The sequence below is a fragment of the Venturia canescens genome, chromosome 5 (assembly GCF_019457755.1).
Source record: "Venturia canescens isolate UGA chromosome 5, ASM1945775v1, whole genome shotgun sequence".
Classification (NCBI taxonomy): Eukaryota; Metazoa; Arthropoda; class Insecta; order Hymenoptera; family Ichneumonidae; genus Venturia; species Venturia canescens.
The window spans coordinates 9,929,264-9,952,731 of record NC_057425.1 but is presented as its reverse complement, the minus strand read 5'-3'; the positions used below and the strand labels follow the sequence as shown (position 1 = coordinate 9,952,731).

Below are 23,468 nucleotides of genomic sequence, written 5' to 3'. Positions count from 1 at the left end.
CGCATATCCATGGGAAATACTGGAAAATACGTCATTTATTTAAAAAGCTAGTTTTCATGAAAGAAGGTGTCGCACGAATTCTCGTAAACGAAGAGAGTGTCGAGAGTCCTGGGGATAAGTTCTGAGCAAACTACCAAGCAAAGGACAATAAAAAGTATAGTAGAGCGCGTGCTAATGCATTTGTCGTGTAGCCATTGGAAACTATACCTATATACATCTCACAAAGCTCGGAACATTTCTGCTGTTTTTTTTCTTCTTATTTCATATACCAACATTTGGGCAGGGTTTCTCTCGTGCGACCGAAAAACATATCGGCTTTCGGGCGCGGGATGAAATAAAAAAAACTATACACATCGTCGTGGTACCTGCATCGTTTAGCTAAAATGAAAAAAAAAAAAAAAAAAAAAAAATATTTCAAGGCCCGATATCCTTTCCCTCAAACCCCTGTTATTTTATTACTCGTTTGCATTTTTTTTTTCTTGCGAGGAAAAAAAGTGCACCAAAGTCGATGATCGTTGTATGGAAAATTAAATGATCATTCAGTGGGTATTCGGTGTTTTTTTTTGCGATTTGATGTAATAAAAACAATCGAAGATGTGAGATATCAAGAGCTGATTTTTCCAATTATTTCTGTCAACTTTGATATGATTTTTTGAAATTCATATCAACATAAATATGATACTTATTGCTTGACTGAGAAAAAATATAAAAATGAAAAATTTCCGTGATATAAAACCGGAATTGAAGGAATGTCGTTGAGCTATGAACTTCAAATATGGCATTAACGACAATAAAACTGAAAACCTAGCTTTTCGAAAATTGAGAAACGACAATTCCATATTTTTGCTTATTTTCATTGTTATTTCACCTTGAACAAAATTTTCTATGCAATTGCTGACTACGGTTCGAAAAAAAAATTAACAAAATCTTTCCAACGTAACCAAGAACGATAAATGAATTACACTATGCGGTGAGAAATGATGCTTTTCGTAAACAGTATCCACTGAAGGGTTTTGTCACCGCAAAGGCTTCTGGAAATGTCCTTGCAACTGTGCAGACGTTATTGTGATTTTATGCTTGCTAAGAACATTGAAAGTCTAACAGAGTTTACATTGACACGTTTATCTAGACGTACTTAAAGCAGAAACTAACTGGAAAAATTACACAATGTTGAGCAAAATAAAAAAAATCGTTGAAAAGTCGAGAAATTGAGCAAAAGCTTGCTGAGTGTTTATTTTTTTTGTGCACGGTCATTTTAGTGGAGATAAATTTCCTCTTATTTTTTACGAATTGACACCAACTACTCATCGAATACAAAAAAAAACAAAAGAACTCTTTATAAAAATTTCAGTTGCCTCGTTTTTCTTATAATTCGAATTTTATTTATGAAAAGAATTGATTTGGGTGTTATTCCCTTGCTTTATTTTGACGAGATCAGGATGACAAATCGTAGAAAAAAGAACGAAAATTTTTTTCTCGTCTTGGCAATCGTTGATGTCGTAGAAGTAATAATGATTTTCCTTATATTTTTTCTATAAAATTATGGAACAGAAAAAGATAGGAACGATCGTGGAATTGTTGCGGAATTTTCAGGCATGCAATGAGCTTAAAAAAAATTCAATATATCTTGCTGGTTAGTCAACAAAAAATTTTATAAAAAATTAAGAAAAAGAAACAAGAGAGGAAGCGTGCTCAATGCCAAAAGAAAAGGAACGTGGCTATGCGTGCTGCTTCTCTCTCTCTCTCTCTCAGCAGCCGGCAAGAAGAGGGGGGCCTCGTTCAAAGGACTGGATAACGTAAAGTAGAAAAAGGTCCATTATTATCGAAAGGACGTATGTTCCCCTTTTCGACCCAAACCCAAACAAACCATCCCAAAATGTTTGATTTTAATTCGCTAATTAATCATATCTCAAGATTGGCTGGACGAATCTACTTGTGACAAAGACCAATCGAGAAAAAAAAATCGAAAAAAATTGAGATTTTTGCTCAATCGATACGATAACGCTGACGTCATAGAATCAGTATATTTGCAATTATGATAATGCAGTAGAGCACGCATTTTTTAAATTCGTTTTCGAGGTTTTATTTCATTCGTGCGCTACATTAGATTAGGAGAGAAATAGAAATAAAACAGGTTAAATAATTCACAGATAAACTTCTGCCTGAGACTTTAATTCTTTTATCTGAAAAAAAAACTCAACGAAACGATATTTATGGCAGGTGGAATGGATCTTGAATGATTCCAGGAGATATCTTCTTCATCACTCGAGCACAGTCCATAAATTATTATACGGGTAATTGGCTAAGTTAGAAATGAACTGTTTCTACGGATAAATTCCTGCGAATTTTCCGTGAGTCAACGTCCCTAACAGTAATCTGTTAAGTACGTGATTTATAGAGATCAAAATAAGCACGATCAATGTTAAACAAACATCGTTACTGTCAGTGTGAATTAAGTATTACAGAAAAGGTTAAAATACAGCGACGTTCCAACCGTAAAAATTAAACGTCATTCAATGTCAACTTATATACCTGATCATGAATGACTCATGCCATACGTGATCAGGTATTATTTGCAGTGACACCAAACAATACCAGTCAACTGCTGACACATTTTTCTTTTAGTTTCAATTTGTGATGGAGATTTGAAATGGGTAAAAGGGGAGGACTTTGACCGCTCCGAGTAAATGAAAATGTGACAAGTACGTTCGACACAATATTAGAATATCAACGAAACATCGATTGTGGAAAAAATGGTTTCATGTAAAGTGGTAAATTTGAATACCTTGCCAACAAATTATACATGTTCACGTTTTTTTTCAATTCTCGAAATAAATCACGTTCGCACTGCTTTTTGAAAATACTGTGTATTTGAATTTCAATACCTTACCTAATCGTTTGGCATTGCATTGCAGGGACACAAGTGAATTTTTTATTCGAAACCTACGAATTCAATGATTCGATAAACAGTTTTTAGGATATAAGATCTTGTGAATTTTCCTTTGATGGATTCCGAAGCACCAGCAAGGATCGCTTCTGTAACACCCCGTAGCTGGTGCATTACACTTTTTTTTATTTGTTTATAACATATGTGTATATATATATATATATATGTATTCAAATGTGACGGGCAAAAGATGTATATCAGACGTGCGTGAGGCAGATTCGTGTATGAAAGCCTCAAAACGAATTCCGGTCGCGTCGTTAAACTCCACCTCCTTTTCGTGCGTAGTAGATGTAAGAAAGAAAAGAGATGGAACAAGAAAAGGACGAGGAGGAAGAGCCGGGAAAAGAAAAAAAATGAGAGGAGGCACGAATGACGAGGACTGGAAAAAGAGAGGAGGAATGGACGAAGAATCAAGAAGAAAAAGAAGAAAAAGAGTATGAGCCACTCAACGGAATATAATGGCTATCGGATTATTGCCCGGGCTCATCCGCGTGCGACGAATCGTTCCAAGATTACTTCCGCGCGCCGTTCTCTTCCTCCCCTTATCCTCTATATACATCTCTCACATCATAAACGTTCTTGTACTTGTACCTTTGATTATCTCACCAGCACCCATCCCCAATTTTTTGCATAGAACTGGCCAACGATTGAACTGTTTTCTCTCATACAATTGAACTTTCTTACGCACAATAAAAGTCCTCATTATGACATTATTCTCGTGCTACATCGTTAATTGGCACGTCCATGAATATATTTCTGCCACTATTTACTCTCCCTGCTCTCACCTGTATCAGGGTCAACCGCGAAGCTGCTGTTTGCCTGGACGATCGAGTAACGAAGCAACGAATTTTTTCCGATGTCTGGATCGTGCGCGCTTATGCTACCAATCGCTGTCCCCGATGGCAAATTCTCCAATAATTCAAATCCGTAGAATTCCTTATTGAAATGTGGCGTGTTGTCGTTCTCGTCCAATATCTTCACCAGGACCGAAGCACTGGCTGTCGCTGCGGGTGAACCGTTGTCAGTCGCGAGCACTGTCAGTGCGTAACGATCAACCATCTCTCGATCCAGCGACTCTGCTAAATATATCCAACCCGTGTTTGGACTTATGCAAAACGCCTTCGAACCCCGGAGACGATAACTCAGCCGGGCATTATTTCCGGTGTCCAAGTCCAACGCGGTAACTTGCAGTACCTGCGAACAAAATTTCCACGATTACTTTCCCGTCACTAACGATCCCGAACGATTTTTATTTTCTTTTTTTCACTAGATCGATTCGAAAGAATTCTTCTACCCGATTTCAAATCGAATCGCTACGATTAAGGCGGAGCAACAAGCATTCACTACTTTTTAATGTTCCTGTTACAAAACTGACTGTTCTCACTGATCCATCAGAACATTAGAAATTTTATACATAGAGATAACAACACGAGAGCCCTCTCAGGGAAGGCGAAACTCGATCGGCCCTACACGAAGACGTCTCACAGATCTTTTTTGTCAGGGTAACAATTCAGTACGCTGTCACCAAAACATCCAGAAAAGTAACGAAATCATGAATTTCGTGAGTCCGATCAATTTTAATGTCAATAATTAAGCAATTGATCAGTTTTTTCTTATTATCAGTGAATCGATGAACGTTGTCTGTAGTATCAACCACGAATTCGGTAAAATAACATTTTTTACCTAGAACGAAATTACTATTGTCATTATTCACGACGAACTCTTTTGTTTCTCGTGAAAGTTTTTACTTTGATGTATTACTCAACAGCAGATAAATTTGGTACGAAAAGTGTGTCTTATCGGTAAACTCTTGTCAAAAAACTATTGGCCTTTAGTACACTCACAACTGATTTCATTATTTTTGAAAAAATGTAAGGACTAGTATACACGAGTCAAAAAAACCGGCTGTTAAACTGGTACGCCGTTTGTTAAAAAATGAATAAAAAATTTCTTCAACAATCTTTTGGCACAAAAGGTGACATCTCGAAGATCCCTGATAATTTTCAGCTCCAATCGTTTACTGCTGAAACACGGTTACTACACGTAATCATTGAGAACAAGACATCGCAGTATAACGTAAGTAAATGGCGATGTTTCAACAGGCAAAAGCAAAGAAAGGCGACGATTATTTTCATTTACGTCCAGCAGCGTCAAGAGTGCTCTTCTCTATATAAAACCTCCACGCTTTCCAACTATCTTCACGAGGCTGCTGCCGTCTTATTTCTTATTTCCAACTCTATCGCATTCGCCAAGGACGATAGGAAAGTGAAATAAAACGTTGGCAATGCAGGAGGTACTCATCTCATGTTCCGGGGTGGCAAGGCGAGCACGCAGGAGCATCGCGAGACAGAAGTGCTTAGACAGGTATTTTCCCAGCTGTGATGCAATGATCCAATCTGCGCACGGTTATGAGCCTACCATTGACATTATGGGAAATGTCGACGGGGGACGAGCATAGCCATGCACTGTGTATTCAGTTACTACAAAGACGGGTTTTAGTTGTAAATTTGTCGGAGATGAGACCCAAATGAACCGGATCGTTGATCGAAAATTGAAAAAAAAAAATTCGCTTTTACCATCGGAATCTAAGCATGAGGAATCTTATTTGGAATTGAGGGTATCGAAACTCTCTTTGCTCGATGAAAAAGTCTCCTTGAAGTGCAGTATTGACAGATAGAACCGGAAAGAAATATCGTCGTGATTTAACGACAGAAACGTCAACGTGATTAATAATAATAATAAAACTCCCTTCAACGACGATCGCGGCTAGTGAAAGTCGTCCTCTTATCTAAGAATAAAAAAGCTGTCGTGTACACGAGTAAGGATCTACGAATATTACGTTAGGATAAACTCGTGTTGGAATAAACGGTTGTAACGAAATCGACGCAAGGTGCCCGATCGGATCTCGTGTACGTATACATTCGTCGTATTTCCTTCATGTTTTTTTCTCTTTGAACCGGCCTCCAGAGGAGAAGTACGCGCAAATGCAATAAGGAAGGTATAAACATAGCATGCACATTTGCGAGGTAGTGAGAGAGAAAAAAAAGAGAAAGGATTGGGCGCGAATCCCTCGTAGTGTCAAGGATTCACCGCAACATCGAAGGATTCACAAGCAAGCCGATGCTCTCGGGAAGCTCTTGCTTTCTCTTCCTGGTTGTCCCGGATGAAATTACGCATCCGAGAAGATCAGCGTGACAAAGACAGATGGGAATAGGCATAGGGAATGAAGGTCGACGAAGAAGAGACGTAGAATGAGGAAAAGAGCCTGTGGTCGTTAACTCTTCGGACCGCGATGAGATATTCCATACGACGCCGTTTCTTCAACATCCATTTTTTCTTCTTCTTCTTCTTCTTCTTCTTCTTCCCTCTCATCCTTATTTCTTTCTCCTTACAAAGTAACACCCTTGCAAGCTGGCCAGCAGCTCTTGGCCCGAGCCGGTGGGCACAAAAAATATTTTTCAAAGTATGAGCAGCTATAATAATTCTTGGAGAAATGGAACAGCGACTTGTTGATCGAATGTCTTATCGATCATCGCTTTTACGATAGAGAAAAAGGGATCCCCGCACCGCATGCGAGTTCGGTTTCGAATATTTAGTGGGACTCATTAGCTTCTTGAGTAATATGGATTTGTCTATTTTATAGCACGAGAAAGGGAACATTTAGAAACAGTGGGACAAGTAATCCAGCTGATTGTTGCTGTTGTTCGTTTAATGAAGGACCGAAAGCTTTTTTCGGTAATTATTAAAAACAAAATATATATTTATACAAAGACACTGGATGTGGAAAATTTACTCAAAACTCAATCACAATCCAGGTCCCGAAAGGCCAAACGCTTCGATTAGATCAAGAGAATTTCCCAACGAATGGGAGGAGATAAATAATGACGAAGCAATCATAAATGCGCTAGAGCGAGTGTAAATCATGCTCGTATCATGAAATACACAAAGAAATGGAGAACGAGAAGATCGATGAACAAATCCTCAGGTTAATAAACGTGTATTTGGCATGTTTGTATTCCGTATTTAAATTGTTATTATGATGGTATTTCTTACTTGAGAATCGAGTCTGGTGCCTTCGGAAATATCCACGTGATACTCGTTTCTCTCGAACACCGGGGGGTTGTCATTCACGTCTTGTACCTCCACTCGAATACTGAGATTTGCGGTTAGTCCCCCACCGTCCACGGCACTTATCATCAAACTGTGCCTCTGCTGAGTCTCGTAATCCAAACGATGTGACAGATAGACCTCCCCCAAGCGAGAATCTATCCCGAAAAGTTCGGCGCTATTTTGCACCAGCACGTAACGCAATGGCGTGCCAGGACTCGAATCCGGATCGCTGGCGTGTGCAACGTATAACGGCAGATGCAGTGAGTGTGACTCTGGCACTGATATCCGAACACTGCTGTTCGGAAATGATGGCGAGTTGTCATTTACGTCCTCGACCTTTATTTCGACCTGAACAAAGAAAAAGGCAAACCAATCAAATTTAATGTATTTCATTATCAATAAGCTTGTAAGAAAAATTGTTCATTTTTCACTGATTAACTGCAAATGGATTTCGAGAGTAGCAACGGCCGATACCATTTTTCATGCTCGAGTTGCGTTCGGACTGAGAAAAAATGCTGAAATATGTTTCTATTGAACTCCCGACTGCCTGCATGGATGAAAGTCAGGAGTACTGGGTTGTTGGCCATAATTCAATGGGACCATCTGAATATTTATTGGAACGTCAGCAAAACAAAAAAAAAACAAAAAAGATAGTGAGTACAGGAGTACTCTCGCGGATATTGATGTGTAAACATGCCGGAGCATATATCAGTCGCATTGAAGATCATGAGATATGATAGTAATGAAGATTCATTTTATTTTACATTAAATATTTCATTTAAAAACCACCATGAAAAATGGTTAAACGCTTTTGTTCAAATGATTTGTCTTCAAACTATGAAATGCGAAAAATCATCGGTTTTCAGCAGCCGATGTAAGAACACCATTTTTGAGCTAATTATTTCCAAGTTTTGGTAAGATCCGATGGGTTTGCGCATTCTAATTCATGGTTAGCATCTGCCTACTCGTGCTCATGGTTTTTTGACCAAGTGCAGAAAATAAGTAAAAAGATCCATACTAGCTTAAAAAATCTGACTCCTACAAAAGTGATCAACCCTCGAATATCTCAGATAAACACAATCACGTCGCACGCACACTCGTATCGAGTCAGCAACACATGAAAATACAGATCGTAATCAATATACCAAAGTTAATGCATCAAAATGTTACAAAAGTAAAAGCCAGATTCTGCAAGAGCACTCTCGAAAACTCCCTGCATGAGATTTCGAATAATTTTTCTTTTGTTCCTCCGTTAAAACTGTGTACTTGAAATTGCCTGTTCAAAATTGTCGTTTTGCACGTGAGCACAGGTAAAGATGAAAAATTACGCCTCTAATTTACGATCATTGACTGAAATTTATATTTTTAGGTTACGTGCAATTCCAAATAAATATTCAATAGTCGTATACGCTCTGCACGTCGCTACAATATTCGCAACTCTCTTGTCTTGTATCTTGCTATGTATTTCCGCGTACACTGTACTCTATTTTTAATTCTACAAGCGCTTGTTCGGTGCAGAGTAAATCGATAAATTTCTGTATCTGCAAATGACATGCTTGAACACGATTATCGATCGTATCGTTTTATTCTCCACATTGTTTTGTATGCTCTCGAACTATTTCGAAGTGTGGCACAGCACTGACTCGATAACGATATTAACCATAACGTGATCCCATAATGAATAAAGGGGATAATAAAAACGCTCTGCTGTTTTTCGTTGTGACGCGAGTCCTAACTGTATGCAAATCTTGTAATATTTACTATTTCGTACAATTGGTACCGAAAAATAATATCGATTGTACCTTTATTGAAATTCTTTTAGTGGAATAAATCAAAAAACTTCTTGCCCAAGAATATATTTCGGAGTCTTTACAACGAATTGAAAAAAAAAATTCATCCATAAAGAATGGAATAATTTTTATTTATCAGCAAATTTTTGCAGCGTTTACTTTATTTCCGTAATCAAAGTTATCAATAGTGTACGAGTCTCTTGAATGAGAACGATTTTAATAAATATATATTTTGAAAAATCTGTTTATCAAGAATGAAAAATCGAGACAACCCAAAGATTTTTAACTTCTACAAAAATAAAATACACACAGAAAATAGGATAAAACAAGAAAACAATTAGCAAACTGAAAAATCACTTCAGAATAGAAGATGAAAAACTATCTCTAGATTAATAGATGCAACATTTATGCAACATATATGAAAGAAAGCGTTTCTTACAGAGCGAACAAGAATTTACAGTCATTATTCTCGTGATGATTTTTCGATGGGTCACGGAGACACGTACCTGACAGTAACCGAAGGAGATTCCATTGCGTACAGCGACGCTGAGGATGTAGCTATCACGGAGTTCTCTGTCGAGAGATATTCGTGTCCGTAGCATTCCGGTAACTGGATCCATGATAAAATCCAACGGTTCGGATACCAAGTAGAATCGGCTCGGGACTTTATCTGCAACATGGAAAAAAGCAGCAATCGATAAGTTGATATTTCGTTGATGTAGAATTTTCGATACAACGCTGGTATGATTAATATTGGTGTGGCGGATGGACCGAGTTCACAAGTGGTCAAGGAAAGTAATCGATATTCCTATTCGAAATGTCGGTGCTAGGCCGATGCTCCTTCACATTTATAACATCATCGATCACTGAGTCTTTTTCTCGGTCTCCAGCGCGCTACCCCCCATAGAATACAATGGTTTGGTGGCGTTGTAACAAAGAAGGTTTACCAAGGAGTAGGGAGGTTTCACAATCGGTATAATTCAACTGCGATAGGCATCTCGATTTCAATATTCGATGTATGGAAAGTGTCCGAACACTGGTATCCGGACCGTAGAAAATGTCGGTACGGAGCCTCTTCAAAAGGAAACAAAGGAATCAAGAAGCATTTCAAGGTTTTAATCAAGCCTAACCCAGTTGAAATTCTTAACGCCTTTCTCGATCTGCTTTTCGGCAGTTTCCCTTGGCCTCAAGCGCGAAACGGAAGGTCCTTAGAGACGGAAGTGTCCGCGGCTGAAACTCTTGCGAGTCCTTTAGGAACGTAGAAACTTGAAAATTTGGAAATAAAAATGTTTAATTAACGAAGGGGAGTGCGAGTGAAAGGATGGGTTCGTGACAGCACTCGCCGAAACAAAATATTTCCCAACAGTTTATATTTTTATATTCGCATATATGTGCTGACTGTAAATAATTCCATGCGAATGGCTACGGATCGGAAGGTCCCTTTCCCTCATCCTTTTTATAACAAAATCCTAAAAATTAAGACGAATTGAAAAAGGACCAGGATTTTGGAATGCAGGAACGGCGTGAATATCTTATATCCATGTATTTCTCAGCACCTCATATCCAGTTAAATAGACGTGCGAGTAAGATGAAAAGGAAAAGAGATAGAAGTATGAGCACGAAGGGGAGTATATAAATAGCGGTCTATAAATTATGCCGTCCACGTACTCTACCGAGTACCATCTTTAAGGAACTGGCCGAACGGCCGATGTCACCCGATGTCAGAGCAACAACTACGACGACGACGGGGATGAGTACGCAAGGAGGATCACGTCGAGAGGACTCTCTCTTTCTCTCTTCCTCTGCAGTAGTCCCAATACTATACAGCGTAGAAACGAGAAATTTTTACTCTCATCACACCCCCTACTCCTCCCGCTGCGCTACCTCTGCTTATATCCTTTCCTTCAGCCTTCTTAGTTACAACCGCTTCCACTTAATCTACTGCTACTTTTTCTTGTTACGTTTATATATACAATCATGTCCAATTGGAGCGCGACACTCGATTTTTTGCGATATATCATGATCGAAACGACTGCTCCTGAGATAGTAAAAAGATGATATTTAGCAAACATTGTAAGCTCTCGAATGAGCTCGGTATGGAGCGGCAGGTTCCTAGTGGAGTTTCGAAAAATTCGAAAACCCTGGATTGCGATGTTCTCAAAATCCCAGATATCTCAACTGTCAACATGCTTAGCAATGCAGCGATGTTGAGGCATTGCTGAGATGCCGTAAAAAACTAAACGACTCAAACTAGAATCGGACTAAATTGTAACCCTTAAAAAACTCCTTTTCTGACGAGAATCCAAAACTACTCGCGGCTAATGTAGCTTAGATTCTGCGAGTTGTCGTCGTTTAGAGTCTTTTCGTCGGACGAAGTCACGCGCTCATCTCTTCCGCAGTAGTACGTCAATTGAAGCACGGGTTTTGGAATCTTCTTATTCCCCCCTCCATCGCTGTGAAACCAATGTGAAAAATGAAGAGAGGTAAGAGGGATTGATTGATGGGTCATTGCATGCTCATGCTCTCTAGAAAATATTTCAAATGAATTTAAAGTGACATTAGTTAGTTTATAATAAATATAAGTTTTGCGGTGTAATGAGGATATGAAACTTGTACGCGATGGTTCAATGGGACAGTTAACTTCCGAGCACATCGGAAGGTACTGAGGGGCTGCTGGACCGAAGGATTGAAAGGTAAAACCAATGGGAGCCCCGCCGCTCGAAAACCATCCAGTTTCGTGTACTCATTCTCACGCTTCGTCGTCTCGCACTTCTTGTAATAACGAATGTGATAATCAACAATTATTCCAGATTTATTTCACAAGATCCAATTTCGCATGGATTCGTAAGCGGACGAGTACGAAGGACTGATTGAGCTGGACTTTGCTGGAGCATTAGCCAAATAAAAACATACATGGTCCCCGTGACGACTGGCCAGGGGGAGAAGGGGGAGTCGTGCACGTCCGACGTTCCACCGCTACCGGTGCGATTTCAAGACGAAAGGAGAAACGATTGGGCGGAAAGTTTTCCCTCCGCTCATGTATGCATATGGGTGCTACTCGTGCGAAGCTTATACCGCATTCGGTTTCTCTTCATTTCTCTTTCTTTCTCTCGCATCACGCACCAACTCATTTACTTATGACATTATGAAGCCTGTTTGAGAATGAGAGAGAGAGAGAGAAAGACAAAAAGGCTGAGAGAGGCAGGGAGGCTCCTCTCGATGGTGCCGAGAGTATTTATCGACCGAATAAATTGCAATTGCGGCTTGGCCAGCAGCAGCAGCAGCATCTCTAAAATGCACGGAGAATACTGACACACACACACACACACTCGCACACTCTTACAGCGCAATATTAATACATATATACTATGTTATTATACCACTCTCGTACTGGTTCTTCGAGTGAAGCTACAGAACAAGACAGATAGCGTAAAAACAAAAAGAAAATTGAGAAACAAAAAGTAATATATCTATACCCACATGCAGGTAGTGAATACTTGTACAGGGGGCCCGGGAAAAGAGAAGCAAAGGTCAGCCAAGAGAGGAAATGAGAGAGAAACACGTGCCAGTACGGGGAACGCACGATCTGTTCCCCCGGGGGTGACCACGTGGGTGTAACGAAGACAAATTGCTTGCAAATTTCGCGACGATTCGAAAAAATCGGCTCGACTTTAAGAAAAAAAGGCGAAAAGGAAACACAAGGAGAACGCGAGACCGAGAGAAAAAGAGAGAATATATCGAACTAAGACACTTGCGATGGTATGTAGCGAAACGCGCGAGCCAATCGCCGTCTTTGATTACTTATTTGTAATACACGAGTATTCTGCTTTTTTCCCTCATAACTCCTATGTAGAATTTTCATCGGGATCCGACGATATTTTACACGGGCGCGAGTTAAACGAGAGGAATGATCGTAGTAACATTAAAAATCGTAATCATCATTATAGAAATACGTGTTCGTGTACAAAGAGATTAACTGAAAGCATTTTACTTGTTTCAATCGACGTGTTCATATAAAAATATTCATTCCCCAGCTTTCTTATATCGTCGTCCTTTCAACGACGAGTTGATCCGACAATCGTTTCAAGTGCGAATTTAGATTTGTCTAGATTCTGATACACTATTAAATTTATGAATTCTGAAATTTTTTAACTGCTGCTAGAAAAATCAGTCGACTCTCTGAACTTGGTCTAGACTCCGTCAATTCACTTGTTAAAAAAATGGAAACCTAATCGAGACAGGAATTGTTCGTGATAACGAATTATTAAGGCGGTTTTTAAAAAAGCCAATCCATTTTTTTTTTTTTCATAAGCAATAGGACTTTTAATTTGCGAGGTATCTTATTAGTCTGAGTTACGAGAAGTAGAACGTACAATGGAAATTTTCACCGATGGAAAAAATGGCTAATTCAATAATTCAGAAATACGCGTCAGATTTTTTATATAGAAAAAATATACGCGAAATTCGTGTGGTTTTAAATATATCAGGGTTTCGGAATGTAGAATAAGTTGCCTGGACTTTCATACAGGTATTAAAACATTGCAAAACATCAAATGAATGTTTAAATATCGAAACTCTGGACTTTCGTAGATCCTGTTCGCTTGCCAAAGAGAAGTTAACGGGAATCGCCTTTAAATTCCGCAGTCTTGTATCTGAGGAGTTCAATTTAAATAAAACACGATTCAAGGACGAATACTCTTGATCAGATTACGCTGGACAACACGATTTTTAAGTCTTCGTAAAGGATCTTTCTTTCTTAGTGGCTCGGCGTTTGCGAAAGAAAAAATTACAATTTCGCTAAAAAATGTAGCTTTTCGTCGTTTTTGGACATCGCGCTCTCGCACTTTTGTGGCACTTTTACGTATAAGAAAGAATATCAGGATTTTCATAAACCAAAAATCAGATTCCAAGTTGTCGCAGAACCGAATCTTTGAAATCTCTTAACTCTATTTTAAAATACCTCTCCTTTTTTCTCGAAGTAGAAAAGCTGTAAGATCCAAGTACCGTGGAGGATGCTTATTTCTCATGAAAAAGTAATTCTTCAAAAATTTCATCGATCGAAAACTCGTTTGAAGCAACCTTTCAAGCAACTTTCCTGTGTTCATTTTCCAAAATTACATGACGCCTGAGTAGCTTGCAATAATTTTTCAAAAACTTTCAAACTTTTACTGTTCGTTGAACTTTATAGGAACACCATGAAAAATCGACCGTTCGAAATCGCCAATTTCAAACGAAATTCAACAAACTAATATCGAATAGTCGCTAGGACGGCTTCGGAAAATTTTCCACAATTTACCAACCTTGGCAAAATGACTTTTCCACCGAAAGAGAAGTATTAACCTCTCTTGAAAGGACAGAAAAAGAATATTTCAACTCCATTTGCATCACTCTACGATATATACGAGGAATATTATTCGTACGTAAGCTCCTGCACATTCGTCGAGTATACGTGTGTTCATAGATCTTTTGGCTGAAGATATATATCTAGAGACGCGGCAGCGTCTTGACGCTCAGTATTAATGTGTATATATATATATATATACACGTATAACTGACTTTCCTTTTTGATCAGCGTATAAACCTGTTTGGGTGGGAACTGCGAACCTGCAGCACCAACAGCAATAACAGGAGTGAAGGATGCGAAGATCGGGCAAACTATGTACGTAGCACTAGCTTCACTCCGCTGTAAAATACTCATGTCCGAAATATCGTTTCAGTCTGGAGTAAAGAAAATTTTCGGATCGCCGTACTGAGAACCGGAAAGGTAGGATCATTTCTCAATTTTTAAATCCAATAGCCAGCATCAAATAGGAAATATTTGAATGTGAATATTGATGATTGCAATCGTCAAAACATTTTCGATAATCCTCGATACTTTACTTTTTATGTACAGCATTGGCTTTGGAAGGGGAAATGTATTTTTTTTATTTTACTGTATTACCAGGTGGATGTTCATGGGAATAATCTGATTCGAATTGAATATCGTCAATGTCCGCCATTCTAGTGATATCTCCGGTAATAAAACTTCACGGTTCTCCAGTTCGTACTTCATAATGGAACTTTATGGTGAAGAGAAGAGAATAAGAAAAAGACAAGAACTACAATTTTATGCCAGACTGATTTTTCCAAGGCTGCACTTCGCGAACATCTCACTGGCAACGAAATTCACAAAATATATAGTAATACTCGATCTTTTGCGGTCTGCTACGTTATGTATAATATTCCAGTGATCGCTATACAAAAAAGTCGCAGCAGTGAATTCAGGGGAGATACGAGAATCAATATTGAATCGAGCGATTTGACTTCGTGTTCACCTCCTCGCTACATTGTAACGTTTATGCGTCACCACCTCAACGCTCCTTTCCTCACTCCCCCAGAGTTCACGATTTGAAGACAGTGTTAACGACAGGCGTACAATAAAAGACGAGAAACATCCCCTTCTCGATTGTTCTCTAACAAACCAGAAAATTAATTGAATACTTTATTGGACAGGTAAACGCCATTTATGTTGCAACTTTGTAGACGATGAGCTCGCTTATATACATATATGCAGTTTCATTCAGTCCCATGAACTGCTCGTTAAAGCCATTTACTGGCTTTTTCAAGGTGTGCTTCTATCCACTATTTTCGACGTGAGCTCAAAACTTCACTTCTCTCAATATACCCACTTATACACGAAGAATACGAACTTGTTGTATAATAAAAGCACCGAAGGAGCTTACACGTTTTCAATATCGCGTTTACTTTCTCCTGGTACGCAAAAAATTACGGTTCACGATGCACCGGAGATGTACAAAAGGTGCAGGCACCATGACATTTTCTTACAAGATTTTTCCATTCGAATTGAAAGAAACCACTCCCAAGAAACAATAGGAAAAAATCAATATTCGTCTCATGGTCAAATGTGTTATCGAGAATGATTTATTTTTTCAAAGTACACTTCGGGGATGCGAATACCGAGCAGAAAACTTGGAGTCCATTTTTCTATTTTCACTGTCCCTGCGCGGTGGAGCTTTTCGAGTTTTCACGAACCCTTCCGATCGCCTTAATCCTATTTTTTCTCTCACTTCACTGTGTTTTTGTGAAGCCTTCCCATCTCCCCCTGAATATTGCCTAAATCATTTTTACCTAATCTCGGAATACTGCCCACTGCTTAAATTATTGATTTAGCTGAACTGTCATCCATCGAACTGTCAGCCTAGCCGAAGACTACTGACCGACCGCGCACCCGCCATCACTACTTTGTGTCGAAAATAATAGTAAGAGGACTATTCAAAAACTCAATTGTGGATAAGATTAGTTAAAAAGACGAAGAAAAATATCCGAAAGGACAGATCCAAATTATTCTGACTTTGGTTGGGCGTTTTGGCCCAACTAAAGGCGGAACACGTGAGTTCAGTTCGGCTGACAATTAACCCTTAAAAGTGTCATTTTGATGAAGTTGACAACTTTTCAGAGCGATTTGCGAAATATGTGCACGATGGAATTTGTTTTACGTCAAGAAAAAGTGACACGAGTGAGCGTGAGAATTAATGGTAAATGGAGAACAGTATCGGCGTTTTTATTCACTATCTTGACGAATTTTTAATACTCTAGGACAGCCGTTCTGGAAAGCGGCCAAGAAAACGAGGCCGCTCAGCATAAGTTACCGCTTAACGTGAAAAATTGAGAATCGAAGTGCTTACATTATCTGAGCACGGTTCGAGACTATTGAGCGCGCGAATCAGAGCTCGAACGCCCAGAGACAAAGGATGAGAGGAGTATAAAAAGCCGGGCACAGCGACACCGACCACGAATTCCCTTTAGTTCTTGGACTGACTCGGAGTACTCTGCCTTCGACTAGCAAACAGCAACACAGCAATAGGATGCTTTCCTGGTTCTAGCATCCATAAAAGTTTTTTTCCTCTTATTCGCCGATGCTTGGAGCGTTGGGGGTTCGGCGACGTTCCACTCCCATAGCACAAGGTCACGCTATATTTTTTCCCATTTCCTCTTTCTTGGTGGCTGCTCGGAGTATTGAAGCGGTTCGGCAACGGTTAACTCCCATAGCCTGAGGTTGCTTCTTTTCCTCAGGGGTGTTGAGGCATGGGCGTAAATCAGTGACGTTCGGAGCCTATGGCCTGCATTCCACGCCTCTTTCAGATTATTCATTTTTTCTAATTTATGGTTGAGAGGAATAGAAAGACCGCTCGCTTTTTCAAATCAAAAATACATTTTTTCGTTTGAAAAAATAAGAAAAAATCATTATTTTTACTGACTCACTCTTCTTTTGATAGCTCCGTACCGAGTTATTGTTCACTACGCTGGTAGTGTAAAATCATGCAATCCAAAAAAGCCCGGTAAAGGCTTCAGATCAATAGAAACAATTAATCGAATAAACTTTATTATTGATAGACAGTCAAACAAATTTCAAATTCGAGGCATATGAAATTCGATTTGAACGGATCGTCCTTACGGATCGATAGAATTTTATCAATTTTATTGATATCCCTGAGGATCATCGATTGGCGGTTATCTTTTTATATTTTCTTCAAAATACGTTGCGTCTCGAAAATTTTTTACAACAAAATTCTGTAATTTTTTTACGTGTTAGAAATAGTAGACTCAGAATAAGGCTCAATTGAAGTAAAAGAAATATTGAAAACGAATTTGTAAAATTCGTTTTGTTGCAATAAACATTTTTGAATTATCATTCAATTGATGCGAACTGTTTGATGAGTTCATCTCATTGTGGATCATGATTTAATTGGATCGTCTGCGTGCACCGCGTGTCGGCTCGCGGTTCCATTCGAGCAGTCTAATTAAATAATATCATTCCCGTACCTTTTTTATGGATTGTCCACAATTTTTTTTTTTTTTTTTTTTTTTTATTCAACGTATTTTTTCCCTGGAGCTTCGATGGAATAGAGTGAGTGGCTCGCTAAATTTCTGTAGTCGATCCCTAAACGTCGATATTTATTCTAAAATTGTTGCTGTATAATCGAATCAGTTGAAAATTTTCAATTCACTGTAGATGTGATCCTGGATGCGCAACACAGTTGAATGAAAAAGTTTCAGATTAGATTTTTTCATTCTTGACTGTTTTACTTTTGTGAATTTCAAAATTAGGTATTATTTAGGGAAAACAGTTTCTTTGATTCTGTTGAAGTGGTAACTAAAAAACAACTTTTTCAACATTTTCTCACAGAGTAACGCTAACTTGTAGAAACATTTTAAGCAAGCGTAGCGTACAAATAATTTATTTATCGCGCAGTTATTTTACGAAATCTTCTTCACCTAACAACTTTATCCTAAAATGCAAGTTTTACGAAGTCTTATATTTCAAAGTATAACAAACTTCTTTCCTTCCTAGCTGTTTTTGTAATCCTATGGAAACTTTTTCGCTGTTTCACTATGCCAATATTAACACCGACTCTCCCAAAGTTTATTCGTAGCTAGAATGATATTTTTAATAAATAATAATGATTGAAATAATTTGTACATTCATATAAACATGCATGAAAAACCTCGGTCTAATAATTTAATTTCTTATCTGGTTACCGGTGAGATCATGTTTTCTACTTCTTTACGTATCATCGAGGTACAGTGGAGGCAGAGGAAGTTGAGAGAGATGATATCATGGCAATGGAAAAAAAATGAAAATCTGGAGTGTGTGCACTCCGGACAGGGTCGCAGATGAAGCATCACGAAACGCAAGCACGTTTTTATGAAAAATAGTGTGTCCTCGACGATGAAAAACAAGTGATGCTTGTCTTCTTCAGTGAAAGCGGTATCACCGTTCTATGAAAAAAAAAAAAAAACAAAAAAAAACAAATCGAAGTCAGCGTCGAAAAAATTATATAGAAACTGCTCCGTCAACGTTTCGTGAGCATTATATATTTTGTGATTAGACGTTTCAATTTCTATAAATTTCAAATTGTATTCTTCACATATTTACCAAAAATTTACCATTATTGAATGTTCACTGATTTGCTCGGAGAACCTTTGAATTCCAATCACCCATTAACCATTCAATATTATGAATTTTTTCATTTTATTTAATATATTCAATATCCGTAATGTAGATCAATAAAATAAATCAACAATGATCCGTCCATCCCGATGGATAAACAAAAACGTTGTATTTTTCAGGTGGACATTTTCTATTCAGTCCGTCTGCCCTACTTCGGCTGTTTCTTCCTTCTTCTCTATATATATTCGTATCAAATATTCATTTGCATATGAATATCTATATGGGGTTGGACCGGTCCATCAGCGAATGAGCCGGCCGATGCATATATGCTGTTAGTACGAGACTGCGAATACCGATTTGCATCTGGCAATAAACAGTCGACGTCGAAAATGATATAAAGAGGAATATATCGATGTTAAGCACTCCACGCGTTCGTGAAACAGCCTGCGGCTTTTTCGACTGCGCTCGTACCAACAGCAGAAGCCATCACGACGATTCTTTTTATACACAAACTTGTGTCTACAAATGTTTATATAACGCAAAACAGGTGTGGGAACAGCTCTCGCAAATGGGATCCTGATAACTCCCGGCGGGAAGCGTACGTAAAAGTAATAGAACGCGAAGATTTTCCGCGATTTTGTTTGCATACCGCTATCCGAATCTGTATCGATGATTTTATTTGTTCGTATATTGAATTTGTACTACTCGAAAAAAAACGATGCAGTTGGGAATGTGTTGTTTGCTTAAGCACTCCCTCTTTATGGATTTCTATGGGCTTACGTGGATTGGTATGAGTGGAAATCACGTTATCCTCGATTTTCACATCTTCGTAACCTATCGACCTTAGTTTTTTCCATTTTTCAAAGTTCAAATGTACTTCCTTGTTAGTACGGATCGAGAGACTCGGTAAAGTGCCTGCTCGATCATTTGAGATTCCACGATTCACTTATCATCGTTGATATATGATTTAGGATTGCTGGCAAAGACCGAACGGGGCGACGACCTTGTCGTTTCATTGATTTTATAATCTCTGATCAATATTCATTTTGAATAATCGATAGCGTTAGTCAGTTATTAAAATTTCGGTGAAATAGATCCGCGAGCAAGAGTCCCAAATCACCAGATAAAAATTCGAGCTGCGTTACAAGTTTGATAAATCTTTGAATTAAATGCAGAGGTTTCAATGTATAGCAACCAATTTTTCGAGGGATAGTTTTTTGGCTGCGTGAAATTAGGCCGATGGCTCGTGCACATTTTTTTCGTCGATTATTTCTCTTCGGACTCAACACGTGCTGACCAATGCTGGTCAGAAAAAATGCTTGAGAGAACGCACGATGATCCTTGGGTCGAGAATCCTTCCGAAACGACCCTCATAACTCATAACCGACGCCTGCAAACTCTGTTCTCAATTTTTTCTAATTTTTACACACTTCAATTTGTCGTTCAAACATCACCTTTAAAAACCGAAGCATAGTTTATTATTTTAAGTTGTGACATTTGGTCACGAATCTTTCAAGAATCTATCTTTTTAAACTTGCTTAGCTAGCACGTAGCAAGGAGGGCATTTTTCTGTAGGTTTTTCCCATGTTTTTTGTAAACCTCCCTCCCTTTCTGCATTTTTCTCCGAGTCCATTTCCCACCACTAAAACGGTTTGTAGTTCCCGAAAATTTAAACACAACGCCATCGTGCAACGTCTTTGCAAGTTTATCTAAACTACTCTATGTTGAAGATTTGTCAAGACTAGTTTTAAGATCAAAATAAATATTAGAAGGTTGTAACAAACAGCCCAATTTTATTTATCGAACCAAAAATTCCTACATCCCGTTAATTTGTGCCGTAGGCGTTCGCGTAATCGATCGCGAGAAGTTTCTGACGAACTTGAAAGAGAGAAAAAGCTTGAATTTCGTTTTTTAAAAAAATTTTATACATTTTTTTTTTTTTTTTTTTATAGAATTAGTAAGTATAAATCGTCACTCGTCTGCTTTTGCTCGCTGTTTAAAATAGTCAGCTTGCACGTGTAACGTATGCTAATTCCCCCCACACATTCATGGAAATTTCAACTTTCACAGCCTCGAAAAGTGAATTCCTCATGCAAGCGTGGTGAAAAAGACCATTTTTAGATTACACAACAAAATTGCATTGGCTTGCAAACATCAACAGCATCATATCCGAAGATATCAGCGACGAAGATCTGCAGAAAACGGGTTGTGATGTGTCAAAGGAATCCTTCGGCTGCGTCGTCAGCACGCGCATTTGCAGACACGACAAACTCTCAAATGTTTTAGAGTCGAGCATCATTCTAAACCCGAGCAAAGTATTTTCCCAGCAATTACCCAATGAATCGCAATGCTCGAATCGAAAAGGCATCTTCAAATTAGTTTAAACCTCACTTCAGAAGCCACCAAATGCTTCCTCGGCTTCTCAATTGGACAAAATGTCTAAAAGCATTGTCCTTACAACCAGACAAAAGTGATAAAACTATTTCTTCACAACTACGAATCACTTTGTTACGAGATACAATCTCCGTAAGTGCTCGGGACAGTGGATGAAGACACCGCTGCATATGTACTCGTCTCGGGAATTTAACAAAAGTTTCTCGATATGATCAACGTTATCAAGAAATTACAAGATTTCTGATCATTTAGTACATAAAAGTGCGGCATGTGTCGCGTGTACCAGATACCAGATAAGGAAACCTGGTTATTTCAGAATTTTGAATGAAACTTTATTCCTGAAAGTTTCTGCGTTTTTAGATTCCTTCACGATAACAGCAACCGCTTTTAGAATATTTCGTAAGTTGTATTCGAATTTCGGAAATTAAAAAGAAAGTTAACCTTCGAGCATGCACGAGGATGACGAAACTTGTACTTGAATTTTCGACGATGAATTCTCGAATCTGCAAAGAATGTTTCTCTCATCCGTTCAAAATGAGTTGTCAGATGGGTCGAAGAGTGGCATATTTGGATGGATAAATGTTTATAAAGATCATGAATTTTGATTGACGAAGGTCTCTAAGATGGATGGCTGATTTCATTTCTCCTTGAATAGTTGTACATCTCGCAGTATGAGAAAACTCACTTATCCGAAGAGCCTCCTCGCACGCTCGAGCATTCCACCCACATGCCGTATTCCTCTCCTTTCTTTTCACCCAGATTTGCTGCCCATCCTCTCTCTCCCTTTCTCGTTCGTTCACTTTCCGTCTCTCTAGGCTATTTTCGAGAGTTAGAATGAAAGTTAAAAGATTATAAAGTAGATATGTGGAAAAGGATGGAAAAAAATGTGAAGGATGCAAAGACCTCTCCTAGTACTACGTTGGCAAAAACAAGCTGCAAAGCGAGAAGAGTCTACTGTCGGTCGCGGAGGACCGCGCGACTCTTTTCCTATCATCGCGCAGATCTCCCTCCCCTCTGCCTTCGTCTTCTTTTTAGTATGTTTTCTTTCTCCATCGCGTGGTCTCGAGCACCCCGGAAGGTTGAGCCTGCGACTCTGCAAGATTTGCCTCGACCCTTTCAACAGCGGCGTGCACGTCGTGATCTCTATAACCTTGAGAGAACCACGAAATTTTCGCATCTTTATAAGTCAGTTGGAATAAAACGTGGAGCACGTTCAAATACACGAGGGTGTTTTAAAAAAATCGATCTTTTGTTTTCGTGGAGTCTTGACGGAAAAAGTTGTTTAGAAATAAAGCCATTTCCCGAAAAATTCGGGTAGTCAAGAATTGGAGGCAACAGTCAAGAGACTCTTCTCATTTTTAAAAGTGTGTTTTTTTTTTTTTTTTTTCAAAGTGGTAGAAGAATGTCGAGCATCGAAAAAGCGGTCTTCAAATTAAAAAAAAATTCAATTACGAATCGACTTCGTCAACATTCTTTGTGCTTGCCATAAAAGTAAATTATAATTCGCAAGTATATGTTAAGAAAACGTAATACATTAATGGAAGACGAAAATGACAGAAAAACTGGACGATTAAGGTTAAGAAAAAGAGTTCAGCTGAAGCTTGCATTATCTCGATGCCCTCGTAGTATGCAACGTCTTCATCAGATCTACTCAATGCATTGTCTGCATGATCTCTTTATCAAATCAGTCCATACTGTTCTATTATCCATGCCCATGCCTTTAATTCATGATTTTTTTATTAAGCCCTGCATTGATCGTATGCATCCCATGAATCGCCTCCGTTTCGTTGATCTACATTATTTCCCCTTCGTACTATTTTTATGGGCTGATGAAAAAAAAATTTAGAGATGGTCTATTTTTTTTTTTTTCGTTTTCAGAATCTATGCCAAGTATGAAGTGGACTTGACTTCGATTGGTCGGAACCAGTGGGCAAAGCGTGAAATAAAGTAATTGATTGGTTTAGTTTAAAATATTGATCAACATTTAAGCTAATTGTGATCAGAAAAATATTAAAGAAAGCTAGATTCGATCCATTGAATTGAGTTTGTATGGAGCAACAAATTCAGTCGATCTTGGTACACAAAACGATGTAAATCAATAATGAGAGGCAAACTCGATGCTCTCGAGAATACAGATCTCCAGCGGTCGGGTGAATTCTCCAAGTGGAATTTGAGAGCCAAAGAATCGTTCACTGTTGAATCCGTGGCCAATTAGAGGTTCGTTGGTTGTTGAGAATGCAAAAGCAAGAGACCGCGGGTATACGGAAAGAAGAGA

At 38.6% G+C, this 23,468-nt stretch overlaps 1 protein-coding gene across 1 annotated transcript in view; it reads right to left on the bottom strand.

Annotated features, from left to right (window-relative positions):
* ds (dachsous cadherin-related 1) overlaps positions 1-23,468 on the bottom strand; it is a 186,846-nt gene that overhangs the window by 21,526 nt on the left and 141,852 nt on the right. Inside the window, exons 4-6 of the mRNA XM_043419945.1 lie at positions 9,354-9,517; positions 7,001-7,405; positions 3,733-4,141 (exon numbers count right to left, since the gene is read on the bottom strand). Coding sequence (XP_043275880.1) covers positions 3,733-4,141; positions 7,001-7,405; positions 9,354-9,517 — 978 coding nt within the window. The remainder of the gene's footprint in view (positions 1-3,732; positions 4,142-7,000; positions 7,406-9,353; positions 9,518-23,468) is intronic.